The sequence below is a fragment of the Hyalella azteca genome, unplaced genomic scaffold (assembly GCF_000764305.2).
Source record: "Hyalella azteca isolate HAZT.00-mixed unplaced genomic scaffold, Hazt_2.0.2 contig11647, whole genome shotgun sequence".
Taxonomy (NCBI): domain Eukaryota; kingdom Metazoa; phylum Arthropoda; class Malacostraca; order Amphipoda; family Hyalellidae; genus Hyalella; species Hyalella azteca.
Window position 1 is genome coordinate 337,509 of NW_025941636.1, and position 25,938 is coordinate 363,446.

Genomic DNA, 25,938 nt, shown 5'->3' on the forward strand with positions numbered 1-25,938 from the left:
CGGCACTCGCTGATGTCGTTGGACGGCTTGCTTTCTCTTTTGCGCTTCGACGAAATATCCCGCTTCTGAAAAAAAGGTTTTAATTTATCTGTAAATTTACAAGCTGCCAAAAAATAGAATTCACTCGAATGAAATAAAAACCTGATATCATGTGCTTGATAATAAATTGTTCTTTATCATTCAAGTAAGACTCGCACATCAATAAGCGCAAAAATTAGTACGTAGATTTTACTAAAATAGTTAATCTTCAACTATATAATGAAGACATGACAATCAGCTGTAATTCCCAGCTTTTTAGTTGAAAACAATAAAATATTAAAAGGTATTCCTTGCTATTAGTTAGTAGTCCACACGCAAAACTAAACCAAGTCTGATGGTAGAGGTTAGTGGTGAATGAGCGCTCATTTGCACCCTCAATGCAATATAGTGAGTGCATCAATGAACGACATGCTGTGGTGACCGTGAACTTCCCAGCTGCTGCGTCTGGAAATGTGCCGCTGTGGGCCACGCTCGAGGTGGGGTTAGGTTTTATTCCTAAGGTCATAGAACAATTAAGAGATTTATTGAAGCACGACTGGCCTGGTTCAAAAATTTAATGTGCGTTGTTTGCAATATGTGAAGTTATTATAAGAGGCTGTGAAATTTTAGTTAACCATACACAGGATTATTTCTGAACTAACCAAGAAAAAAATTTTTGGTACATCTGTTTCTTGATTTAATCATGATTTTTATCGTGATGTATTAAGAAAACATGTGAGACGAAAAATTAAATTCTACAGTAAATAATAATATGACTCAAATCTTTTTCACTTTCTGCCTACACATGCCCTCAAATTGGTGGTTATAAGTGATTGAAAACTAAACTATTGTATTTTACCAGCTATTTTTAGCGAGCATCCAAGTAATCTTAAAACAATGATACGATGCAAAACTCCATGCGGAGGATAAGACATCTATATTAAATTGATATTCAAAAACAACGCTTTACGACCGTTGTTTGAAGCTACTTAACTTGTCAATAACTACCGTATATGTATGTTTGCAATTTCTACAGCTGACATTCGAGCTATTGATATTGAGCCATGGTTGTGCTCTGCCTATCTACGCGCAACATTTTATAAATTTTATTGGGGCCCATATCCTTTACTAAAAATGAAGTATTAACTCTATGCGGCTTTGTTGTTGTTGTACAATAGTTATCAACTGATGTGCTCAAAAGTTTTACAGGCTACGGAAGAAGACCAGGTGCTACGTTGAAGTAGGACATTTCACCCAGCCACCGCTGTAAGCAAGCACGAATCGAAAGCACCAAATAATAAAAATTTACAAAATAACACAAATATTTTAAAAATACTGCTGACGCAAATTAACTTTTCTGTGTTCTTAATCTATTCGTATGTTATAGTTCAATTCTTTCAGATTACATGAACATTTAAAATTAAAAACAAGCTTTAAGGTTTACAAGAAGAAACAAGGATTCACACCCACTTTTCAACTTATTTTTTGTGAATATAAGTTCACTTTATTTGACTGCTTTTGATGTGCTTGTCCAGCAATTAAGGGTAGGAAGGAGCATGGAAAGGGAAGGCAGAATACTAAAGCATCAAACAAGGAAGACTGCGGCCCAAAACCGAGCACAATAAATATAGGTAAATTAAAGCAATCAACTGAACGCTCAATATATACTCAGTTGGCCGTTATTTTTTCTTATGAGGTGCCATCGAGGTCGGTCTAGGCGTCGAGCGTCTGAACAAGCTGGAGCAAATGATAAAAAGTTAAAACTATTACAACAAATGTGGATAAAAAATAAACGCGAACTAAAAAATTATAAGACTTTTCGTCATTTCAGTGAAAATATTAAAACTTCGTTAACTTAAGGAAACGGAACATGAGTAACCAATTACTCGTGATTAAAAATGGAAGAAGAGATGACGTTGTAGACGTTGTAGGAAAATGTTACATATGATAGGGCTACGTATACTAACATTTTTAAAATTGTTCAGCGACTCCAAAATACTCGATAAGTTATCGCTTTTCCTGATTCAATTACGGATGTAACTGAAATAATCAATTGACGACTTCCGTAAATGAGACACATGCAATATGAGCAGCACAAGGTCAATTTTTGACCACTACCCTATCAATAACTTGAGCGCGTACGCTGTTTTAATTTAGGGGCCTTGATAATTTAATGGCCACAATTTGAAAAAAAACTAAACTATGCTTGAGTTCCAACTATTGTGATTACTTTTGCTCAAATTTAAATAAATTATATTTTGAAAATAATTTAAAATTTCATTCAACATCACAATGGTAATAGCTCCCGATGCGTTTAGCTGCTTATTGACCAAGTTACAGTTCCTATTGTCTTTGCTGGTTGCCCATTGCAGGTTGCTGATAACATGCAGCATTTATAATAAATTCACAACAGGATGAAGCAAACAAACCTCCTGCGCTGGTTGCAAAGTCCTCTAGGACAAACCGACCCCACGGGACACTCGCCGTCACAAGTTTGTCCGAGGCTCAGGGACAGGTTGTAGGATGCTAGGAACTCCTGCGCTACTCTCTCATCCTCCTCCATCATGCTTACGTACGCAGGATACTTTTCCTTCAGACGACGACGCTCCTGAAAAAAATATCGTGTACATTTAAAACGTCACAGACGCAGTTGTGCTGTCAACAGTTGACATGGGGAATGGGGAAGGGGTTAACGTACACCAAATTATTATAGCCTATTATTGGTATAGCGTTCACCACGTTGCGTTCTTTTCAAAAGGTTTTTTTTTGTCTAATGTTTGTGAATGAAATTACGGGCTAATTTGAAAGACGCTTATCTTTATGATAACCTATACCAATTTTCAGTGATATTAGTATGTGTGATGACTTGAATTTTCTGATATTGGAAAAATATTTGTTGACTACAAATAATTAAAGTTTAAAAATTGCTTATTCCGAGCACATTGTGTAACACGAATAAAGTATTTTGTCCAATATGTCCACAAATATTAAATAAAAAATGAGGCTAAAACATCTGAAGTATGAGTTAATTCTGGGAATTTTGAGTGCCGGAAAATCTGTAAAGCATATTTTAAAAATTAATGCTAAATTTCACCTCTATGTCAATCGCTATTAGCCTCCTAAAATCGACGAGAAAATCAAAGTTTTAGTTTTAAATATTCTACTTGATATAAAATTTTATAAGGTTTTTATCTTTTACTTATGTAGCATCTAAAAAGTTTTTGATTTAAAAAGATTTTTGATACTTGATATAAATTTTATAAGCTTTTTATCTTTTACTAATGTAACACCTAAAAAGTTTTTGATATTTTACATGATATATAGGTTTTTACATCAAACTACAGTAACTTTTTTGTGTTTTTTTCAAACAGACGTCGGTAAGACGCTCTGCGTCGAACTCGCTGAGTTGCTTCAAGAAGCCGACGTTAGGGTTGGCGACGTTACGAGCTCCGCGCACAGCGTTGAGAGCGTCACGCCAGTTGAGGCTCGTCACGCTCATCACGTAGATAACGGCCACCGTCACCGAGCGTGACATGCCCGCAAGGCTGGGGTAAAATACTTCAATTTAATTCAATGATCACCAATAACTATGCCAGTAAGGCATCGCACTGGACTAGGAAGAGAACACGTGGATTAATTTCGGATAATAACTGTCGTTGCATTTAGTCCATTGATATGGCTTGTTAACTTTCATTGTCAATTGGCATGTTAACCAAGCCTAGTTTTGCATCGATAATTTTGTAATTTTAGAATCTCCAATCATGTCATTCCAAACGCCGTTAATAATTAATACAGCTAATCAAAGATTGGCAAGTTAAAAATCCCATTTGCACAAAAAATAAAATTACCATCTTAATCTCGTTGCACAGTACAAAGCAAAAAATTTGACGTTCTTTTAATTAAATTTTTAAGTACCAATTTTAAAATATAAATTTTAATTTTTGATCAAATCTTGTCCTCCCAGCTTTGCAATGCCATGCAATTCACTCACTATGGGTGCATTCTCAGGTCCATGTTATATCCCAACATTATAAGTACCGGGTATTTATATAACCAGGCAGGATACGAAGCCATTTAAAGAGTGCGTAGGAAGAGCAATACAAATAAATGGGTCAAATTGTCCAAATAATGACACATTTTCTTACACACAGCGCAGGCAGAGTGTGTGTATCCTCACACGCGAGCGGAGTGTACGCCAGTGCCTCGTAATTTGAACAAGTCTCTCATTTCTACGGGAGTGGGCAAAAAAATCAAATGTCTTATTTCAGATCTCCATCCTTCAAATAGCTTGAACAACTCCCTTTTTCAGCAAAATTTTCGGTTTACCATTCCGGTTTTATAGAACACACCAAGTTATTTTTAGACTAATGTTCATTCAAACGATCTTTTCTTGTTGAATGATATCAAAAGTAGCATCTAAGATAACATGAATCAGAGTTCGACACATTTAATGTGTGCGTTTTTCGCTCATATTATCGTGAAGAGTAAAAATAATTTAAATTGAGGTTTTTCACATGTCAATAAAATGCTGAAATCAAATTGGACGAATGCAGGCAGTCGATTTCACATGGGCTTCCGCTCTCCAGCGACGCTTAAATTACGCTGACTCGGCATCTCCGACACCAGCAGATCACTCACTGAAACGTGAGATCCCCGTGGTGCTTACGACCTGAGGAAATCCGGCGTGATGTTCTCTCGGGAGGATAGTTGAGTGCTCGGCCTGCCATTCCTCCTGACCTTCACTGAATTTATTGCGGAAACGAAGTTTGTCCTCTAATGAACCGTGAGAATTTTTAGCCTCTATAAATTTTCCTTTGATGTGTGATGACGCTGATTCTATATTGAGCAAGGTTTTAAATGGCCCGTAAAGAAGTGAACCTGTCGATTTAGCCTCAATAACTTGCCTTTGAACAGTGTCAATGTCGAATATGAAATTTTTAATGATATGAAAGAGTCTCAGAGAAAAAAAAATGACTTGAACGTTCGACGTTGCAAGGAAGGCTTTTGTTAAACGTCTTATTCGGTGACCTAGTAAAAAGATGAATTTTTATTTCTTTACAAAACTTCTTCGGAAAGAAGCATCCACTTACATGTTCATTGCCAATTAAACTTCTTCATACTAATTGCTGCTATTTAAACTTAAAAGTCTAGTTGTATTCTCGTTTATCCCATAACATTCGAATATAAAGTTAAGAATACGTGCTATAAATAAAGTTAGTATATCCACCAATGGATGAGGACGGAGCCGCCCTTGAGCCGAGCGGTGTGGATGAAGTCGTTGCAGACGGGGAAGAACTGCATCAGGCTCTGGCCCGGCGAGTCAGACGCAAGGATGCACAGATGTTCTTTGTCCTGGAACATAATTTGGCCCAGGTTACTTTTTCCAGCAAATCGATCAATTGCTTCAAATCTGTTCTGGCAAATCATGTAAACGTGACAACGAAAGAGGACGCCAAATACTTATTCGTGTAAGAGATCTATTGAATCCAATTCTTCGTTACCGCTGCTGTTTCTATCACGGATCATTGCTGAGATCTAACCAAAAATTTCCATTTGAATCGTGAAATACTGTAAGTGATGAGGTTCAAAATTGAACCATTAAAATGCTAAACAAATCAGTCGTCGGGCAAGCAGCTGGCATTGCGGTGTTGAATGGTCCCTTAGATCAGCCACATTAAAATTGCTTGTCAAGGTACGTCGCAGTCATAATAATTGAGTTCCAAATGTGAGATTGACTATATATATTTTGACGCACGGTAGCTTCCAGGCATTGTTGTTCTACTTAATCACGATACGCAGTGTAAAAAGACAAGAGCCACTTACTTTTTTGCAGGGCAGCATCCAGGCATTGCCGTACTTCATAATCAAGATTAACTGTGCAACAAGATAAGAGACTGCATACTCACGTTGTTGCACGGCAGCTTCCTGGCGTTGTCATGCTTCTTGGTCAAAATTAACAGTGCAACAAGACAAGAGACTGCATACTCACGTTGTTGCACGGCAGCTTCCTGGCGTTGTCATGCTTCTTGGTTAAAATTAACCGTGCAACAAGACAAGAGACTGCATACTCACGTTGTTGCACGGCAGCTTCCTGGCATTGTCGTGTATGGCGAGGATGTGCGTGATGCCGTGTTCCTTCAGCTGCCCCGTGTCCTTGCTGTCTCTGAAGTTGCCTACGTACAACCCAGGCAGCACCTGCACGCACCTCACGTTTTAATAATGTTCTACAAACATTTTAATATTGACTTATAATTCAGTCACACCAGTTGACATGAGAAGGCTGTTTAAACAGTACACGTAAGAGCATCACAGGCACAGCCAAATAAAAAATTCCAATATTGTTTATCCAACTTTGAATATTCAGAGCATTGAATATTTTCCGTCAAAATTACGGCACCGATTTATTCCGCCAATCCTGAGTCTTGCCACGGAAGGGGATATTTTTCATTCTCCTTAATTAATTATCTGATGAATTACACACACAATCAAAGCTACAGATGAATTTCCTGTCCTGTTTTCCAGCTGAGTAAACAAGATGGCTGGATTATGTTAAAAAATACAATTATGAGGCTAATAATTCGAAAAGTATTTTTTTAATATCTACTATTTCAACACTTGCATCAACGTTTGTTGTGTTTCAGAGAATATTCGTCCGGATTAAAGGAAAATCCATATTAGTCACTAGTCTTTTTGTGTCCCCCTGGCAGGCAAAGCTGCCATTATTTTTCAGGAATGTATTCAGTCTGCACAAAAGCTATTGTCAAAGTTAATAACAAAGAACACAAAAGTTTCGACTTGGTTGCACTAGCGCCACCTGATGCCACTGGCCGGCGGCCGTAGCTGCGATCGCGACGCTAACGATCTTTACGCATAGAGCGGAGAGCTAACGTGACGGCTTTTACACATTGAAATCAAATAATAAATAAGCACTAGATTACTGACAAACCTTCTCATTAATTCCTGTATGTCAGAACTGAAAAAAATTTTAGAGCTCTTTAAAAGTTGAAAAGAGACTCTCGGTGGCATGCAAACAATAATAATGGTGACATATCGATATAAATAGTAGTAATAACGGTGGTTGCATTGATGTCATCAGACTTGTCGTTGATTCTGAACATCGAAGATTTTTCACAGCTTGCTGCGGGTCTCGAACATGCAATTCACTGCTACAATTTTGCGGTCCATCAGCGTATGACCACAACGCCGCTTTTAAACAGAACTGTCGCAGGTAGGTGGGATAGAACCCTCAACTCACCGCTGCTATTTTGGAAATCCATTCATCTGATTTATAGCCGGTAATTGTAAGAAGTCTGATTTCGTCAGGCTGGAACAATAATTCCACACTTAACATCTTATTGTTTAGCCTGATTAGCTACGAAAAAGTACTAACTTTTTTGATATTTTTAATATTCCCATGCACGAAATTCCCATCGATGTATGGGAACTAAATTAAATGCTTCACATTGCCTGAACTGAAGTGATTTTTGGCTACGTGTGACTTAATAAAACCCTTCTCGTTAATTCCCCAATTTTAGTCCCATTCTGACCAATTGTCAGAATTGGACTACAATAATGTAATCCTCTCGTCGCAAAAAGTGTACTTTTGTCATTACAGCATTAAAAAAATTCTAGTACTTGAATTTTATAATATAGAGTGGCTTTATTGACAAAATATTGTATTTAAAGTTGAGACAAATTAAGTGAGCCTCAGTTCCATAATTTTTTCACCTATTTCCTTCGCAGCAACAGCCACGCAGAAGTTCATTGAGCACTAAGCCGAGCAGTAGTCCCTCACAAGTGCAGGAGGCAGCGCACGGCAATAACTTGCCCTGATGTGGGCCGTGGCGTGGAATAACAATGCTTTGCCTTCCTGTGGACCAGAAAGAACGAGCGTCTCTTGTGTCTGCGGTGCGGCTGCGCTATAAAACTGATGAATTGAGGGCTTGAAGAGTGTCTTACTGTGTGGTGGTTTGTTGACTAGGGGTAAGTTAGTTGTAAACAGATAGTATTTAATAAAAAATATTATTCAAAGAACAACTGTAATAAAGAAATTACGTTTATTGCCACAATGAAATCTGTTGCTACGTTTTCAATAACAATTTTTTTAATTTTTGTAGGCGGTATCAGAGTTCATGAGGAAAAAAATTTATTTGAATAATGCAAATGTATATTTATTATCCTTCATTCTGGTTAAATCGAAATTTTAACTTCACGTCCTGCATGAACATTCGAGCCTGCTCTGTCAGCGAGTGTGCTACAACTGACAGAGAGCTGCATTCATCACATGCAGCGCTGATCATTCAATAGCATCAAGTCAGATCGGTCTGCAAGTATGCTACAGCTGGCAGAGCTGTATTCATCACATGCAGCGCTGAACATTCAGAATTATCAAGTCAGCTCGGTCAGCAAGTGTGCTGTAGCTGGCAGTGCCGCATTCATCACCTGCAGCGCTGACTGGTCAGCTCGGTCAGCGAGTGTGCTGCAGCTGGGCTACATTCATTATAGGTCATCAGAACTCCATCAGCAAGCTAACTGTCTCGTGTGGAGGGAGGCTCCCTCTGGACACGCCATAATCACTGTGCCCTCGTTCCTAGCATTGCAAAAGTAAAACTTCTATAGCAAGAAATAGCTACTTTTTTGTAAAACATAGCAGGCTGTTAATACAAGGTATGCGATTTATTGGAAAATGTAGACAACAATTTTCGATCATCTTTTACCACAATTTGCACGAAACTCTCACGACCAAATTTTCGAAGTCTCTGCCACGATTTACAAGAAACTCTCACGAACTAATTTTCGACCAGTTTTTGCCACGGTTTACACGGAACTATCATGAACAAATTCAGGAACCGTCTTTGCCACGATTTACACGTAACTCTTACGAACAAGTTTTCAAACCGTCTTTGCCACGAACAGAACTGTCGCAAAGCTTCTCGGGCAATTGAGAGTTTAGTTGCTTCGATCTTTTCGCGTCTGCCACGTTACGGGAGACTGGCATGCCATCGTCGCATTTATTCAGCTTCTCTGACGGGAAGGTAAGGTTGATATTCATGAGGAGCCAAAGCATTCGATTCTCACAATCATTTTGTGTATTTTCAAACATTTTCATTCACTTTATGCGCATTTTGTCTGACTATTGAAGTTCACTTTTTCATATTAAAAACCTCGTACCTACATTTTTCGAACAATTCCACTCACTTTTTTAGATATTTTTTTAAATATTTTATGTTAATGTCATAATTTCCAAATACCATTTAAGGCTTTTTTCCTTTCACCATGAATTCATTTTTTCATGAATTTTGTTGGTATATATTTTTCATTATCACACATTTATTGAAAGCTTGGTCTTGAAAACATGTGGGTTTGAGCAAGCCTCAATTATTAACCCATTCAAAAAATCGCACTTGTACATAATAGTGTAGAGGAAATAGATTTACTGCTGATTTCTAAATTGCAATGTATTATAAACCTAATATTTCGGTTTATAAGATTTCGGTTTTTCATTTTCAGTTTTCAATCACCTTAGCCGTGTTCTCCAACAGTATTTCGCTTTGTCGATCATTGTGTCTAGTGATCTTGACGTGGAGAAAGGCCTCAATATTTGAAATCGATATTTGTACTCGATCATTGAACTTTGAAGTGAATTGAAAGTGATGGAAACTCACGGTCAATTAAAGTTAAAGTGAGGTTAGGATTAGGGTGTTAGGTTCGTTGTGTTTGTTTCTATTTATTCGTTTCTATTTATTCATCCTTAATTATATATACACTCAACTGCTAATTTATTGAAAATCCTTGGTCTTGAAAAGTTGATTGAAGTCTTGAAGAAAGATTACGTGCTATGTGTCGAGGAGACGTCAGTTTATTAAGATATAGTCCCCCAACAATATAAGAACTCGGTATGTCACCACTATCTAAAATTAGATAAATAAGTGAGATACAGTTCAAGAATTTGTATCCGATCATAAAGTACAAACTACTTTGTCGTTCCAACTAACTAAATTCTGCCAAGTTACACTCAAAATATTAATCAAATCCTTTTAATTAGTTACCACAGACTCTTTAGCAAGTAAGCCTGCAAATTAAAATATGTGCAAATAAAACTCACATTAATGTTGCCCGTACGTGCAATAAGCTTGCATAACTTATTTTATTTACCGGTGAAAATAAATTCTAACTCTATTTATGTATTACATTATTAGAAATCTGAACTCTTATTCATGAAGTCACGTAATATCGTCGTTCAGCCTCGACAAACAGCGACCGCGTGATGCAGCTTCTCAGCTGCTCGTTTAAAACGCCAAACGAGCAGATAACCTACGCGCTTGTGGCCCGAGCAGCCTTAATTCAAACGCAGTACAAAACAAGCAGATCATAATTGGAATGTGGCCTACCGGGCACCTCATTATTGAAGCAATGCAGCTTTTGCAGGAGGTAACTGGCGCGAGAATTCAGACGTAGTGAGTTTTTAAGCTCTGATAAGTTCACTAATGCAATTTTAATTCTCAATGATAGATGTAGGTTGACAATTTCTGCTAAAATTGGAATAGTGATGAAAATTATAAAATTAAGGCCACGTTAAATATGGTTATAAGAATTAAGAGAGAATAATCAATAGTGATAAAAACTATTTAATTTGAAATTGCTGTTTAAGATTAGGTTCATTTCTAATCAATGTCTGGATTATTGCATTTACTAAAAAATAACCTTTTTTTACCGAGTCAGGGACATATATTTCTGTTGCCTATTTTTTAGATTGCAGCAAGTGTTTTTGAAATCATTTGCATTTCTTTCATTTATCTAATATTTGGCTTGGAATCGAGAGCGACTTCATTTCTTTTCGTTCGGCAAACTCAACAGCAAATAAGATGTGTGTAAATAGTGGCTTGCTGCTTATCGGTGCCGCATGGCACCATATTTGGTATTAATTTAAATATTCTTGGTAGCATCATTAAGAACATTTAATGAGCAAAAATTGCTTATGTAAAGTCCGCGTTTTAATGTGGAAAACTTTCAAACTCGGTTGTAACGTAAAGCTGTATCAGTGATGATGGTCCTTGCACGTGATCTATAATTAAAGCTCGATGCAGTTGAATAAAATTATTATGGAAAATTTCGCGTGAAATATTTTTCTGCATTTAAATTTTGCATCAGTACCTAGAGACACCGCTCGCAGGATAAAGCTACACATTCCTAAAAATATCTTTTACACTGCTCACGCACTATGAATAAAATTTTGGACCTAGTGATCGCAAACGACAGTACAAATAACATGTATATAACCTCCTTCTGCTCCTGACCTCACCGACCAGGACTGATGGCGAGTTTGAATAGCTCATGACTTTAACACGACTGCGTATTATAAAGGTATTAAAATCTTTTCTCAATCATTTCGTTCTGTTACATCTAGCTCTTGTTCATAAACATGAAATTTTGTTAAATTGAAAAGAAACGGATAATGAAAGTAGACTATTAATTTCATTTTGTATATGTTATTGAGCCATTCAAGAATTGATGTCACTTATTTGCTTAAATCGCAAGTTAACCAAAAATTTAAAAGCAAGGATTTAACCACAAATGTTCATATCTTTATGGAAAACGTTTCGGAGTCCAGCTCCATCGTCAGTTCGTAGAATCTATAATTTACATAGAAAGTCACAAATTAGTACAATTGAAAGCACAAAAAAAAACACAATTAAAAACCTAAACTTACAAGTACCAGGGCACAAAACCTATCTATTAACAATTTCAAGAGGATAGGAGCTACCAGCTGAATTTAAACTGGGCCTAAGTTTAAAAATGTACAATGATTCTAAAATACGCAAATCTGAAGTACCGGAGGTGGAAGCTAACACTCTAAAGTCACTGTCAGAAACAGGGACACCACACTGCTCGGCGTGAGTGCGCACAGCCGAATGAGGGGGGCGCGACAGCAACTGTCCGGTCCTACAACTCCTGCCCTTATGCTGCCCTTATGGAGCTTGAATCTAACAATAGTTTGTCCTTCCTCGATTGCAATATTACAAAGTCAAATGGCCGTTTTTTGACTTCTGTGTTCCGAAAACCGACATTCACCGGTCTTAATACAAGTTTCTTTAGTTTTTGTTCATTCCGGTTCAAGTTAAATGGGCTTAAAACTTTATTATACAGAGGTTTTCAATTCAGCTGGTAGCTCCTATCCTCTTGAAATTGTTAATAGATAGGTTTTGTGCCCTGGTACTTGTAAGTTTAGGTTTTTAATTGTGTTTTTTTTTGTGCTTTCAATTGTACTAATTTGTGACTTTCTATGTAAATTATAGATTCTACGAACTGACGATGGAGCTGGACTCCGAAACGTTTTCCATAAAGATATGAACATTTGTGGTTTAATCCTTGCTTTTAAATTTTTGGTGAGCCATTCAAGTGGTAACATACATATACTCCAACTTGAATTGTGTCTTTCTTAATAGAAGGAAATCTTTTATTTTTTCTCTACAAGATTTAAATACATTAATAATAAAAACATCATCAAACAATAGAATTTCCATAAAAAAAACTTCAAACAATAGAATTACAATATAATACATCAAACAAACAATGGAATTTCAAACAAATCCAGAACGCTCTTTTGTCTCAGGGGAAACGAGATATAAAACATACAAATATAAAACATATAAAATCAGTCCTGAATTCTGGTGCATGCGAATCCCGGACCAGCATTCGCCGGCGGGTTATTGGCTGCGCCGCCAGAAGCATTGGCGCCCGGGATCATTGGCTGCACCGACCACCAGAAATGCTTTAGGCAAATTCCAACATTCCTGGGCATGTGTATGCTAGATTCGGGAAATTCACAAGCTGCCAGGAGTCTAGTTGAGGGAAAATCTACGCAGACTTGGGAACGCAAGTATTCATTATTAGCAGAGTACCGTTTTTTATGAAGAAAATGCCATTTATTGGATAATCAAGATCATTTATACATTTTTTGATCGCCATTGATAAATTCTTGAAGCAAATCCCTGCAATTCCATGGGAACGAACGAAAACAAAATTGTTCTTTTTGAACAAATGAAAACCGTCTCATCGAAAGAACATTCAGTTGAAGCTTCGTTTATTTTCAGCCTTGTTTAGATCATTCGGATGCTGACCTGGCTGTTACTTTGAATGATTGGTATAATTGAAAGTGGCCTCACGCTACTTATGAATAGAGCGCCTTTTCTTGCTGAAAGGCATGCCTGCATAGCTCTTGAAATGCACAGACGATTACGCGTTCCCAAAGTCCAAGCAAAAGAGTCCACTTTCAAATTAGAACTGGAAAGTTAAGGCAAATGGGCAGGCATCTGTCGCCGACATGCGGTAGAAAATAGAGAAAGTTAAGTGGTCAAAAAACCCTCAACGAGTGAACTTTAGGAGCTCTTCATTAGCGAAGGTAATCAGAATCGTACCGTAAAATTGTCAAATATCGTTTTCTAAATCTTGTTTTTGAATTGGATGACGAGAAAAATATTTTGGGTACAAATTAGAGGGTGAAGTTCCTATCAATGTTGCAATACAATTGAAGTTACTTGACTAATTGTGCAGTTGACTAGCTTTCCTGCATTTAGATGTGGATATTACATTTATATAACTATGCATTTGAAACAGAACTTATTAATCCAGTTTTGCATTGTGAAGGCTTTCAGGCAAGGTACTTGTACTCTACAAAGACACTATCGCAGATGATGCCGCAACAGAACTGATGGATTCGTTATAACAGTACACACTGCACATATCAGAGCCCTTTGTGATCGTGTTGACTGTGGTGGAGAGATCGTGTTGCCTGGGGCGTAAAGATCGTGTTGACGGTGGTAGAGGGATCGTGTTGACTGTGACGGAGAGATCGTGTTGACGGTGGTGGAGAGATCGTGTTGACTGTGACGGAGAGATCGTGTTGACGGTGGTGGAGAGATCGTGTTGACTGTGGCGGAAAGATCGTGTTGACGGTGGTAGAGGGATCGTGTTGACTGTGGCGGAGAGATCGTGTTGCCTGTGGCGGAGATCGTGTTGACGGTGGTGGAGAGATCGTGTAGACGGTGGTGGAGAGATCGTGTTGCCTGTGGCGGAAAGATCGTGTTGACGGTGGTGGAGAGATCGTGTTGACGCCAGACGGAGAGATTGGCTAAGCGCCGTTCAAACACCGTCATCTCGAGTGACAAATCTAATGTTTACCTGAGGCCTTCGAAATCAGCCTTGGATTCAGGCTTCAAAGTTAACAGTGCAGATAATACTCATATCCAAGATTATATAGCTAGTATATATTCAGTAATAACGTAGTTATATATTTTGGGAAGTGAAATAGCACTATAATGCCAACCTGACGTTTATTATGGACGATTCAGCTGAGGGCAGGTTCTGTTGACCAATGAGAAGGATATTACAACACCTCGCTGTGAGTCACCGACATGTGGAACAGCCCATCTGATTACAGATCGTTGACGCTCCGAGCAGGAACGCGTTCGAGAACAGACTAGATAAAGCTATGGAAAAATATATGTTCAGACTTGAAATGCTAGTACCATATCGAACCCGGTGGAAGTTTAGTAACTATTTCAAACTATCGTCAGTTTTGAAAATATCCGGTCAAAGGACCTGTTTTTTAGATCTGTGAACAAGTCACGACAAGTAAAATAATTGGCAACAGGCCACATCAGGCCTATTCTTCAGCGCCGACATCACTATGATATGATTTAAGGATTTTCTTCTATTAATTTCATTAACACAAGTGTTTGTCACACGGATAAACAAGTCATTTAAAGAGGCTATCACCCACGATCGTACGTTAGACCGCGGTACTGCTTCTGCAGTAAGTACTACAAAACTGCACTTGTTCCAGTGGTCGACTATTTCCCTGGTCTCACAGCGTTTAATACATATGGTGCTTCCACCTACAGAGATATTTTGTTCTGACGATACGGAAACTGTCAACTCAGCATTTAGAACGGCAGGGTAGATACTCCAGAAATGCAAACCTCGGCGTCTATAATGCAGAATAAATGCTGCATCAGTTTCTGGGCTGATCATTTACTGATATATATCATTTTCTCCGCAACATTGATCGATAAATTTGTTGCCCTGCATATACCACTACCATTTTTTTCGAGCGCTCAGTTACTGCTGAATTTAATTTTTAACAAACTTTTAGTTAGAAACGAGAGGAGTCCGGGTAAGCAATCTGGGGCGACTTGATTGGAAGCAGCTCTGTCAGCACACAGCCTCCCCACCGCGCTTGATTGAGCAGATAGCCCTTGATGGGTTTGCTGAGCGCACGACACTAATGCGTGCGGGAGAGATGCATGTTAGGGCTGCGTATGGATTTGACATTTCTAAAAGTGAAAAATTTGAATAATTTACAGACTTGACATCATCGGACTGGCTGAGCTGATAATAATCTGGCTTGAAATACTTATATATAGATGAAGCAGCAAATAGAAGATGTCAGATGCGCAAGCAATACTTAAAATTTACACTGACGGTAATATATATTTAATGTGCTAGGATCTATTCCTGCTAAAAGCGAGCCTGAAGTTATCGATGGAAATGAGAATGAAAAATGCTAGGATGGCATCATCTTTGTACATTTACTTATGTTTCATTTGAGAAGGTTGATTAACTGATTAACTTGAACTTAATTTCAATGTGTGCAATACCTGCTATATAATTATATATGTCTAAGAAAGTTTTTGAGATGCGTTACATTTTGTTTAAAAATATTTAGTTCACGAAATAGTGCAGGTCATGCGTGACCTGTTGTCAGGTTAAATAAGCGAGTAACCCTCAAGTGAAATTAGCTGAAATAATTCTAGAAGCATTTTCCCAATAATCTAAGCTAAATTTATTGTAAATAATGGCATACAAAATTTGAACATTTGTCAAGTAAAACTTGAAAAGAAAAGCATTTGAGTACAGTATCATCCTGCAGTTCAATGTCACAGCTTGCGTGTACGGCGGCACGATGACTGCGAAATTGGTGGCTTCGGAAAGTTTTCAGCGATTTTGTAGCTCTAGTTATTATTAAGAGTAAAGATACATTTATATTTTATCGTAGTTAGTTCATCCAGCGCGACTCAAAATATAAATCGAGAAATGGACTATAAAGGAAATTGAGTTGATCGATCCATCCTTGTCTAAAACGATACTAATACGTTTAGTAGAACGTGACCGTTCATGACGAGAAAAGCCGTTTTCAGGCGGCTACCTGAAACTACCTCATTTGTGTCGTAGATTCGGGTGCGACCGGCCACTGTTCAGGTCGCAAACTTTAGCCTTAAGTCTTCTGAATATATGACTATATTCAACTATATGATTTGATATGCATATATAGTCATAAGTGAGTGATTTTTAGGTTAAGTTGTTAGTCAGAAGCAGCACTGTGCACCTTGATCATGTGCTTGAGTGACATTTTCATACAGTCTCACCTGATTTTCAGCTGCAATCTGTTCACGTATTAGGGAAACTTTTATCTTCATACTGGTTCCAACTTAGCCACATAAACTCAATCGTGCATTCTTTGAGCTGCTACGATCTAAGCGTCAGCGGTTTTCCGGCCTGACGTCTGTCGCCTTGCCTGACGTCTGTCGCCTTGCCTGACGTCTGTCGCCTTGCCTGACGTCTGTCGCCTTGCCTGACGTCTGTAAAGCTTCAATATTTTTGTGCCAGTTTTTTGCTCCTTATTAAATAAATATCTTGTATTTTCGACTAGTTCGATTTATTTTGTTTCTCTTGGCCTTTCGCGTTTTCGTTAATCCTTCAGCTAAATAACTTCGATACAGCGTTGATTACGGTTTGATTACGTTGAAACAATTTGAAACAACGTTATTTGAAACAACGTTATTTGAGCGTTAGCTGCCATGAGGGCAGGATTTCCCAGGATATTTTTCATCGTACTTCACTTTTGTAATCGAGTTATCTTTTGTTGTAGTATTAAACTGATTGATCTATTCAATCAATTAATTCAATGTTATTTCAGTGAAGGCTTTTCTGCGCTCTGTTAAACTCTGTTGTGAGTTTTTTCCTTGATAAATCAAACGGAAAAACTCTCCCGATTTAAACTATTTTCAACATTATTGATTTTAGAAGTACTCCAAAGTAAAGTTAATAAAAAATCGTGGTATATTAAACTCGAACTCATTTAGTTATATTTTCAATGCTATTTACGCTGCTAAATTAATTTGTCTTTCTGATGTTTAACACTCCAAAGTCCCAAAAGTTTCAAAGCTGAAATTGACGCGCTGATTAATAGTGAACTTGTAATCAAGCTTCAAAACAAGATGCCTGACCTATTGAATGAACAGTGTTCATTAAACCTCGTAAGAGCACACATTTAGAATTGAGCGTAAAGTGAACAATATTGTGAGATATTTCAGTATACACTCATAAAACGAATCGTGTCATTGTATAATTATATACTCTCTTATCCTTAAACCGAGCGAGTTGACGTAGCATTTATACGCCCCTTTGCCTGGTCAAACTGGGTCAGGTGGACACACACAAGCGCAAGAAATGAATCAATATTTGTATAATGTCTCAATTGTTCAAAATCTCTACGTGCATCAGTAGTATTATATCGCATGAAAATTAAAGAGTTACAGTATAATTTATAGACTCCATACTTCTTTCGTCGTCAATTGATTTCTTTCCCTTCATCGCTCAGTTCTATTTATTCCAAGCGTATAAAATGTCAGGAGTGAGCAGTTTGTTGACCTTTCATTTAGTCTGCTTATCATAATTGCATAAAATTTTAATATCAAATACGGACTAAAGCATTAAACTTATAGTATTGCTTTAAAAATTATTACAAGAATTTTACTTCCAATTATTTATCTTTTTATGGAACATTCTGTATTATATTTTATTCAGTAATTTATGCCAGGTGACAACTAATTTACTTATGAATGGCATGACTAACACGGCAGTGAAACAGCATTGAAGCGTTGCAATGGATTTAGAAAACGATATAAAAGTTTCACTTATAAAACTTCTGTTTCACATGAAGCTCTGCTTCATCAAACGCAGAGCGCTTCAAAAGAAGCCTGAACAACAGCTTCTTTCTGCTCTCCGGTTGATGAGCAACCTTGTTCTCAGCAGGGAATTAGTTCATATTCTACTACGTGATGGGATTTACTGTGGTTAATTGCACGAAGCATTGGATCTGCTAGGAAATCTTTTCATATAGACTATGTATTTCCCCCTTTATTAAAACGCAGATAAAGAACAGACGGGCGTTGATTACTTGCGTATAAATAATAAACATTACACACGTGGGCATGAAATTACGTGAAAATTCACATTTTTGCTAAAAGAACTTGTAGTTTTGACCGATTTAAAGATAGATTTATATGAGAGCGTTTTTATTAATTTCTATTTGTAAGCCGAATACTGCAATTTATAAATTTTACTCATACTGTCATTATGGTGTAATCTTAAGATATCCTGTAGAATTGTACACATCAATGGAATTTAATGAATAAATAAATTAAATGGAATTAGCTTAAAATGAAAAGGAACTAACTTGTGGCTTGGGCTGCTGCTGTTGTGAGCTTGCTTCTGCGGTAACCGAAGTCGAGACTTGCGTGAGCTTACATGGGCAAGGTTATGAGACCCATAAATGAATTGGGATTACATTTTATAGGATAAAAAATTTACGGAGGCAGAACTACAAGGCAAGCGAATATCCAGTACTGCGAAATAATGCGATCAGTCCTACGTTCCAGGAGAGTCATTCCGGGGTAAAAATGCGGGCAGCGTGCCGTTCCACGCGCATCAGTCCGATGTAAAAATGCGGGCAATGCGGCGTTCCACGCGCATCAGTCCAATGTAAAAATGCGGGCAATGCGGCGTTCCACGCGCATCAGTCCGGTGTAAAAATCCTGATAGTGCGGCGTTCCTTGTGCGTTTCTTGCAGGTTTGTGTTTACTCAGCTGCATATTGATGAAGAAGGGGTGCCCATATATAAGTCCTCGCTCGGCCCTTATATCTGCCGGTCCATATGCAGGGATGTTACTTTCACGACAACCATTGAGGGCTTTACGACCACAACCGAGCTGAGCCCCTAGCTTTTCATTTGACTTGTGAATGCAAATATTAGGTTGATGCATGTAACACTTAATTTTCATATGTGTCACTTCTAGAATCAATCTTAATCGTTAGATTTTTTTAACGATTCTATTACGCTACCTAAAACTCGACGTTTTTTCCGCTTGTTTCCGTTAGAAAATTTGAATTACCTGGGATGACCTCTGAAACACGTGTCCACGACGTCACGAACCCTGCTCATATGTTATAGTTAAATCGTGAGAAGATACCGATCGCGCGAAGCGAAGGATAATTATAGCGTCAACTACGTCAAATTTAGTGCGGAATAGTTGAAAAATTATTCTCTATACGGACCAGCTGTGAGCATTCAAATGCAGACGAATATTCGCGCTGAAAACGAAAACTATTTATTTAATGTTTTATTACTCACCCCAGGATGAATATCAGAGAACCTTTAGATACAGCTTCAGAATTTACAATATGTGATGAAATAGTTTACATAAAGAGCATATTACTCTGTGCAGTTCAGTGCATGATATTCAGCATTTCAACGTATTGTCCTTAGTTACACTCTAGGCAGCTATGCACATAGTTTAGGGTACATAGCGTCAGAACTCAATCGATCACAAAGCCTACTTTTGTAGTTCGATTGTCACATCGCAAGACTGGAAAATTATTTGTTCATTGCAAATAAAAGTCAATATTTTGAAACTGTTCAATAGTAAATGTCATTCTTTGCGGAAAGGAAAACTCCCATATTCAATTGCTTAACTTGTGTTACGCAATTGTTTATCTTGAGTTACTCAATTGTTTATCTTGTGTTACTCAATTGGTTATCTTGTGTTACTCAATTGGTTATCTTGTGTTACTAAATTGGTTATCTTGTGTTACTAAATTGGTTATTTTGTGTTACTCAACTGGTTTTCTTGTGTTACTCAATTGGTTATCTTGTGTTAATCAACTGGTTATCTTGTGTTCCTCAACTGGTTATCTTGTGTTACTATGTGTTACTCAATTGGTTATCTTGTGTTAATCAACTAGTTATCTTGTGTTACTCAATTGGTTATCTTGTGTTAATCAATCGGTTATCTTGTGTTAATCAATTGATTTTCTCGATTATCCGATCAGTCTCTTGATTAGCATAAATTCCCACGATTATTTTCTGTCTGGCTGAATTTACATTTGACTAAATATTATACATAATTTAGTAGGTATTCAAATAAATTGATCTCATATAATGTGTACAAAAATGTGCAAGATTTGAATTTCAGCCGTGATTGTAGTTATGGAATTTTTCCGAGTCTGTTTAATCAATTATTAATTCCTGTAACTATTTTTACACCTTATTTTAAAAAGTTACATACAGCTGGCTATTAAAAATAAGGTCAAATACCGATCATTTAATCGGTAATCTAATTTTTCGTTTATCAATCATGTCCATGACATGTTGCTTTCCACTTTCAGCAATTGAAAATTTGCACAAATATTACTTCACCTCGAAATAAGTAGGCGTATCCATTCTCATTGCAAATCGCTTTAATTTCTAGTGTTGTGTAAATTTCGGCCGAGTAATCCAAGCAAAACAGTAACTTCAAAAATTTTAAATGTTACTAGAAAAATGTGGTATTATTTCATGTCGGTTCTGAATCTTTTGAATCTCGTTTTAATTTCATCATGAGATGTGGAAATAAAAATAGAAAATTGCCCTTGCCCTGAAAATTACTCGGAAATTAGTCAAAACATTCTGAAGCAACATAAAATGAGATCACATTTTTCTAAAATCATTTAAAATTCTCGTAGATACTGGTTTGCTTGGATTACTCGGCTGAAATTTACACAGCGCATGAAATTAAAACAATTGAAAATTGCTCAGCAATTCCGAAGGTCTCTGCAACTTTCATTTGCAGTGCATGAAGGTCATTGCAACTTTCCTTTGCAGTGACCTTTGCAATGAATCTTTCAAGTCTTTGCCATGCATAAATTATTACCAATCAAACTGCCTGAAAGTCCTCGTAGAAATTAAATGTTTTAATATTCATTACATCCTTCCATGTGCTGGAGAATTTATTTGCCGATTTTCTTTGCTACACAAATAAAAAATGATAACACTGGTTTTAATCATAAACTTGTGTGTATCATTTCATTAGAAAAAATTGAATATTTACCGACTACAATTGAAACTTTTAATGAAGAAACGAACCGTCAAATGAATATCTCAGTATGGATTTACAGAATGCAGTACGCCTCTGTGGTGATGGAATAAAATATTTCAATGCCCAGCAATGATGAATATTTCTGGGATCTAAATTTGCAGGCTTTGCACTTGCAACAAATTGAGAGACACAACAACGTCAGATAATGAACGAATTCAATTTTAAATCAAACAAAATATTTATTAAAGATGCACGGAAATCATTTCAAGTGTACACAGCGGTTTGGAATAAAATTATCTACCGATATGGCGGGTTGAACATACATTAAATTATAGATTTCAGCCTGTTAATGAAGTGGAAGTTGCGCGCAGCCAACACTCCATATCAGCGCCAGTCAGCCGCAAAACTTAATTAAAAAATTTTCAAGCGCTGGTTTTTTTCTTCCCGTGTAGCCTTCATCGTGAATCTCTTTTTCCAGTTGCGCCTAAAGTCATGGTTCGGGTGAAGAGTTTCGTAATTGTTTCATATAGGCTCATGGTTACATTGTAGCTTCAACATAATAAACAGCTTGATTATTTCTCATTTGAGTTGGGCACGATCGAAGCGTTCATTACATTTGCTGAGTTTACAGTTTTCATCTCTGAAAACTGATGACAGAATATCGAATTAGTTTTCACTGCTGAAGAGAATGTTTTAGAACCAAACATGTAAACTAAATTCACTCTAAATGTAATAGTTTCTCCCAGACATTGTTCTTATGTTCCTAGAATATATCTTTTTTCTAAGGACAAAAAAAATAACGATAATAATGATGTTGATGCTGACCCAGGGCGGTAGTATCATTACGGGGTGGTATAAAGGATATTCTTTGAAGAAGTTTATTCTTGTGAAAAAATAAAGCGTTCCACGAAACACCAAGAAAGACTTAGGAAATGGAAAATGAATGTGAATGAATGTACACGCATTCAACGAAGCTCATTGAAAATTCAACTTATGCTTATGTATCGGCTCGCTGACTCTGGTTGTGTTTTGATGTATTGAACCTTTCCTACATTTGTATATTAATAGCTTTAGCATTAGTTTCATCACTCTAAGTTTAAAATGATTTCTCTCCACAACATCTATAATTTTTCGAAATGAACGATTTACTCAATATATTTTTTTTAATTTATAATTATTAATAAAATAATTCTTATGTTAAACCTGCTACCCTGCAATTAAAACCTTTGCTGAGAGCGATACAATTCACACAATTCTAATATTCACATACTATGACTATGGCTTTTGATGAAATTTTTTGATCTGATGAAATAAACGAGCATTATGAGATTCATAGCTTCATGCCCTTATTTATATTCTGGGTTCTCGTCTTCTTCTAACTGAGCTGGAGAACAACCATCATGAACGAGAAAACCTCCATCTAAAATTTCTAGCTGGAATTCCGGAACTTCCCCATAGTCTGTGCTGCTGCTAACACTTGGCGTGTCTCTGCCAGAACTTCGCAGCGACGTGACACTGCAGTTGTCCGAGACATTGTCGTGAATTAATTACCATGAATCTCTTCTCATTAAAGTTTCTTTTAGAGTTGCGCTCTTCGTGCATCCAAAACATAAATGAGGATCGTTATTTGAAATTGTAATTTAGAAGTTCTGCAGAATAACCTTGAAGGCTATTATAGTGCCGATAGAGATCATTTTGTTGAGAATATGAAAACTTGTGATCTATTATATTTCTAGCATCAAATTTCTTTAATTCGAGCGTTTAAATAATATGCTTCAGATGACATCTGACTCAAAATATATAATTAATCATTCAGTAAATTTTGTCATAATCTAATTACTGGAAACTGAACGTCTCATGTTCATAAAATATTAACGCTCGCCTCTTTAAAATTTATTAAAGCTCCTCCAAACCCGCATCAAATACGAAATAATTGTATTAAAATCAGATGAGGTTCGGAAAAATTGTTCATACCTCGGAAATATGAGTAAAAGCTGCAGTCCGATCACATTTCTGCATGAGCCATTTAATTTGATCCAAGCCATTCGCCTTAGGCCATTGCAAAGATTTTGTCGTCGCGGCTGGAAGTACCAAATACAGAATCAAATTCGCATATTGAAATTGAAACTAATAAGGAATTGAAAAGCGCAAGTACAGTTTTACGGTAAATTGATTTTAGCTACACCTTTTTACCTTTACCTCCGGTAAGTTGATTTTACCTTTCCTTCCGGTAAGTTGATTTTACATCCACCAATAATAAGCAAGCTTATTCACACCGAAAAGTTCAGGCTAGCAATTCAAATCCTCAATAAAAACATAGTAAATATTTTAAAATTTTAATTAACAGAAGCCTGATATTATCCCACGTTTCCTCAGAACCGTCTTACTTCACTGTATTGACAAAATGATGCTCATCACATCATTTTAACAAAATGATGATGAACATCATTTTAACAAAATGATGTTCATCACAATTTGCATCGATGGATCTGGCCGATATGATGACTCTAATACATTCACCTGCAGAGCACGGAGCAGGTGTGGAGCTTCTGGTCAATACGCACAGGCCGGCCTGACTGCAGTCGTAATCGATCACCGCCCCAAGTCCGGCCGCGGTCCGGCCGAGTGTTCGGCTCCCTGATCACTTATCACCAAGCATGCTGCGCGATAACCTCGGGCCAGGGGAAATTTGATCCTTTACTGCAATAAATGATGCTAGGGAAATTTTTACTTGTATTCTTCAATAAAACGTGGAAAAGTGAAACAATAATATTTCTACTATTAGGAGTGACGATATCAATCGTCGAGAGCGATCGCGACGGCTATGAAATATTCAACATGTAAAATATCTTTTAAATATGCGTGATGAAATCGTTCCGCACCCAGACTGGTTTTTTGTGTTTATAATGCCCCTCAGTGATAAAAATGTGATCATTTCGATCAAAAGCAAAATCGTCGGCCGCCGTAACTCTTTTGCGTCAAGCATTGATGTATGCAAAAATTTCGGCTTCTGGAATTTGTAAATCGCACTTCAAAAATTTATTAAATGCAGTTACTACGCAAAATTTTTTCATTTAATATGAAATTAAGCATGCAAATGCGAAGAGCGACAACATAATATTCATTTGAATTCGGTCTAATCAAGTTACCTTAAATAATTGAATCAATATTGCTTCTTCTGTAATCTAAAGAAAGCGGAACGTGCGTCAATTTCATTGCCCGAGTAAAAACTCTCATTTAAATACTCATATTTTTTGGGGGGAAGGATAAGGAGTAGGAAGGAGTATGAAACGAAAGATAAGGTGATTGGCGATTGGGCGAAGCATGATAACGTTGCCTCCAACACAAACCGAGGGCCGTTTTAGGTTTTTTAGGGGAGATCTTAAGTGAACATGTATGAATGGTAACTTGCTCGTAAAAAGATTAAGCATAAGCGATCACAAGCCAAGTCGTCGGCCGCCTTAGGCATAAGCGATCGCCAGTCAAGTCGTCAGCCGCCTTAAAAGCATAGACGATTGTCAGCCAAGTTGTCAGCCGCCTTAAAGATAGATGATCACCAGCCAAGTCGTCGATCGCAAAAAGCAAAAGTTCTCTTCAGCTATGCACATCAAGTCGATAGCCGCTCTTGACAAATGGTCCTCTTGCCTTGTTCTACTATTCAACGTTTTACAGTCGATCTTTTCCGAATAAATTTGAGTAGGTCATTCATTCCTCATGCCTAATGCCTAATATTTTTCCAGTTATTTTATCCTAGCTCGTGTTTTGACAAGAGCCTGTTACCTCAAAGCCGCGATCGCCTCGATTCCTGAAGCTCCAGCTAAATTAAATTCTTCCGCCCAGAATATTTTTAGGCTCTGTTAGCAAATTTTATAAAGTGCCAATGATGTTGACTGAATATCTTCATGGATATTAAAGCAGGACTTTCATAAGCTCAGAAAAAGTGAACGATGAAGGTAGAAAGAAGGTATGTAGACTTAATTCTATTCAGATATTGTAGTTGCTCAGCTCCGCGGTCGGTTCCGCTGTTTACTAACGGAGCTCACAATAAAGCAGATTTAAGAACAAATGACAAATGCAGTAAAACTATAACTAATATTTCATAGACATTGTTTTACTGAAATGTTCTCACACAATGTTCTATTTCACATTTTACTTGTGTTATGTCTTTTATGACCAAGATGATATTCTCACCTGAGATAATTTTAGATAAATCTTTTTGTCCACAGTGTACCTTTCGTTCGGGTGTTATTCCTTTCTTCTATCGTTGTGCAAATAATCGTTAAAATATCCTAACAAAGTAAAAATTTTTATCAATAGTAGACAAAAACACTTATAAGCACCATTATAAATGCATGCCCATGTAAATTGTCATTAAATTCGTAAAAGGAATACTTCGAATCGCATTTTTCAAGACACAGCCTATTTAACAAAAATTACCTTATTACGTGAGTGAAAAAAACCTTCCTAAGGGCATGGGAATTTTTTGTACTTAAAAAGCTAGAAAAAATTGACTGATTTTTATAATGTTATAATACACGTTATTACATTTTTTAGTTGATAAGCCCCGCTTCAATGGACACAACATTTTTCCGAAGTAATTAAGATAACGGTAGCAGTGCATCATTAGCTCTATTTTGTTAAGCCGAACTTTTCGACTTTGATTAAATGACAGTGCCATTAATTGGTATGCGTTATTTACTTCATTATATTATGTTGTAGAGTT

General features: G+C 37.1%; 1 protein-coding gene across 1 annotated transcript in view; it reads right to left on the reverse strand.

Moving 5' to 3' along the window:
- LOC108668161 (dual specificity protein phosphatase 22) overlaps positions 1 to 25,938 on the reverse strand; it is a 33,079-nt gene continuing 7,141 nt past the window's right edge. The window contains exons 2-7 of the mRNA XM_018155323.2: positions 6,091 to 6,213; positions 5,246 to 5,370; positions 3,392 to 3,563; positions 2,448 to 2,626; positions 1,687 to 1,755; positions 1 to 65 (exon numbers count right to left, since the gene is read on the reverse strand). Of these exons, the coding sequence (XP_018010812.1) occupies positions 1,698 to 1,755; positions 2,448 to 2,626; positions 3,392 to 3,563; positions 5,246 to 5,370; positions 6,091 to 6,213 (657 nt within the window). The 3' untranslated portion in view covers positions 1 to 65; positions 1,687 to 1,697. The remainder of the gene's footprint in view (positions 66 to 1,686; positions 1,756 to 2,447; positions 2,627 to 3,391; positions 3,564 to 5,245; positions 5,371 to 6,090; positions 6,214 to 25,938) is intronic.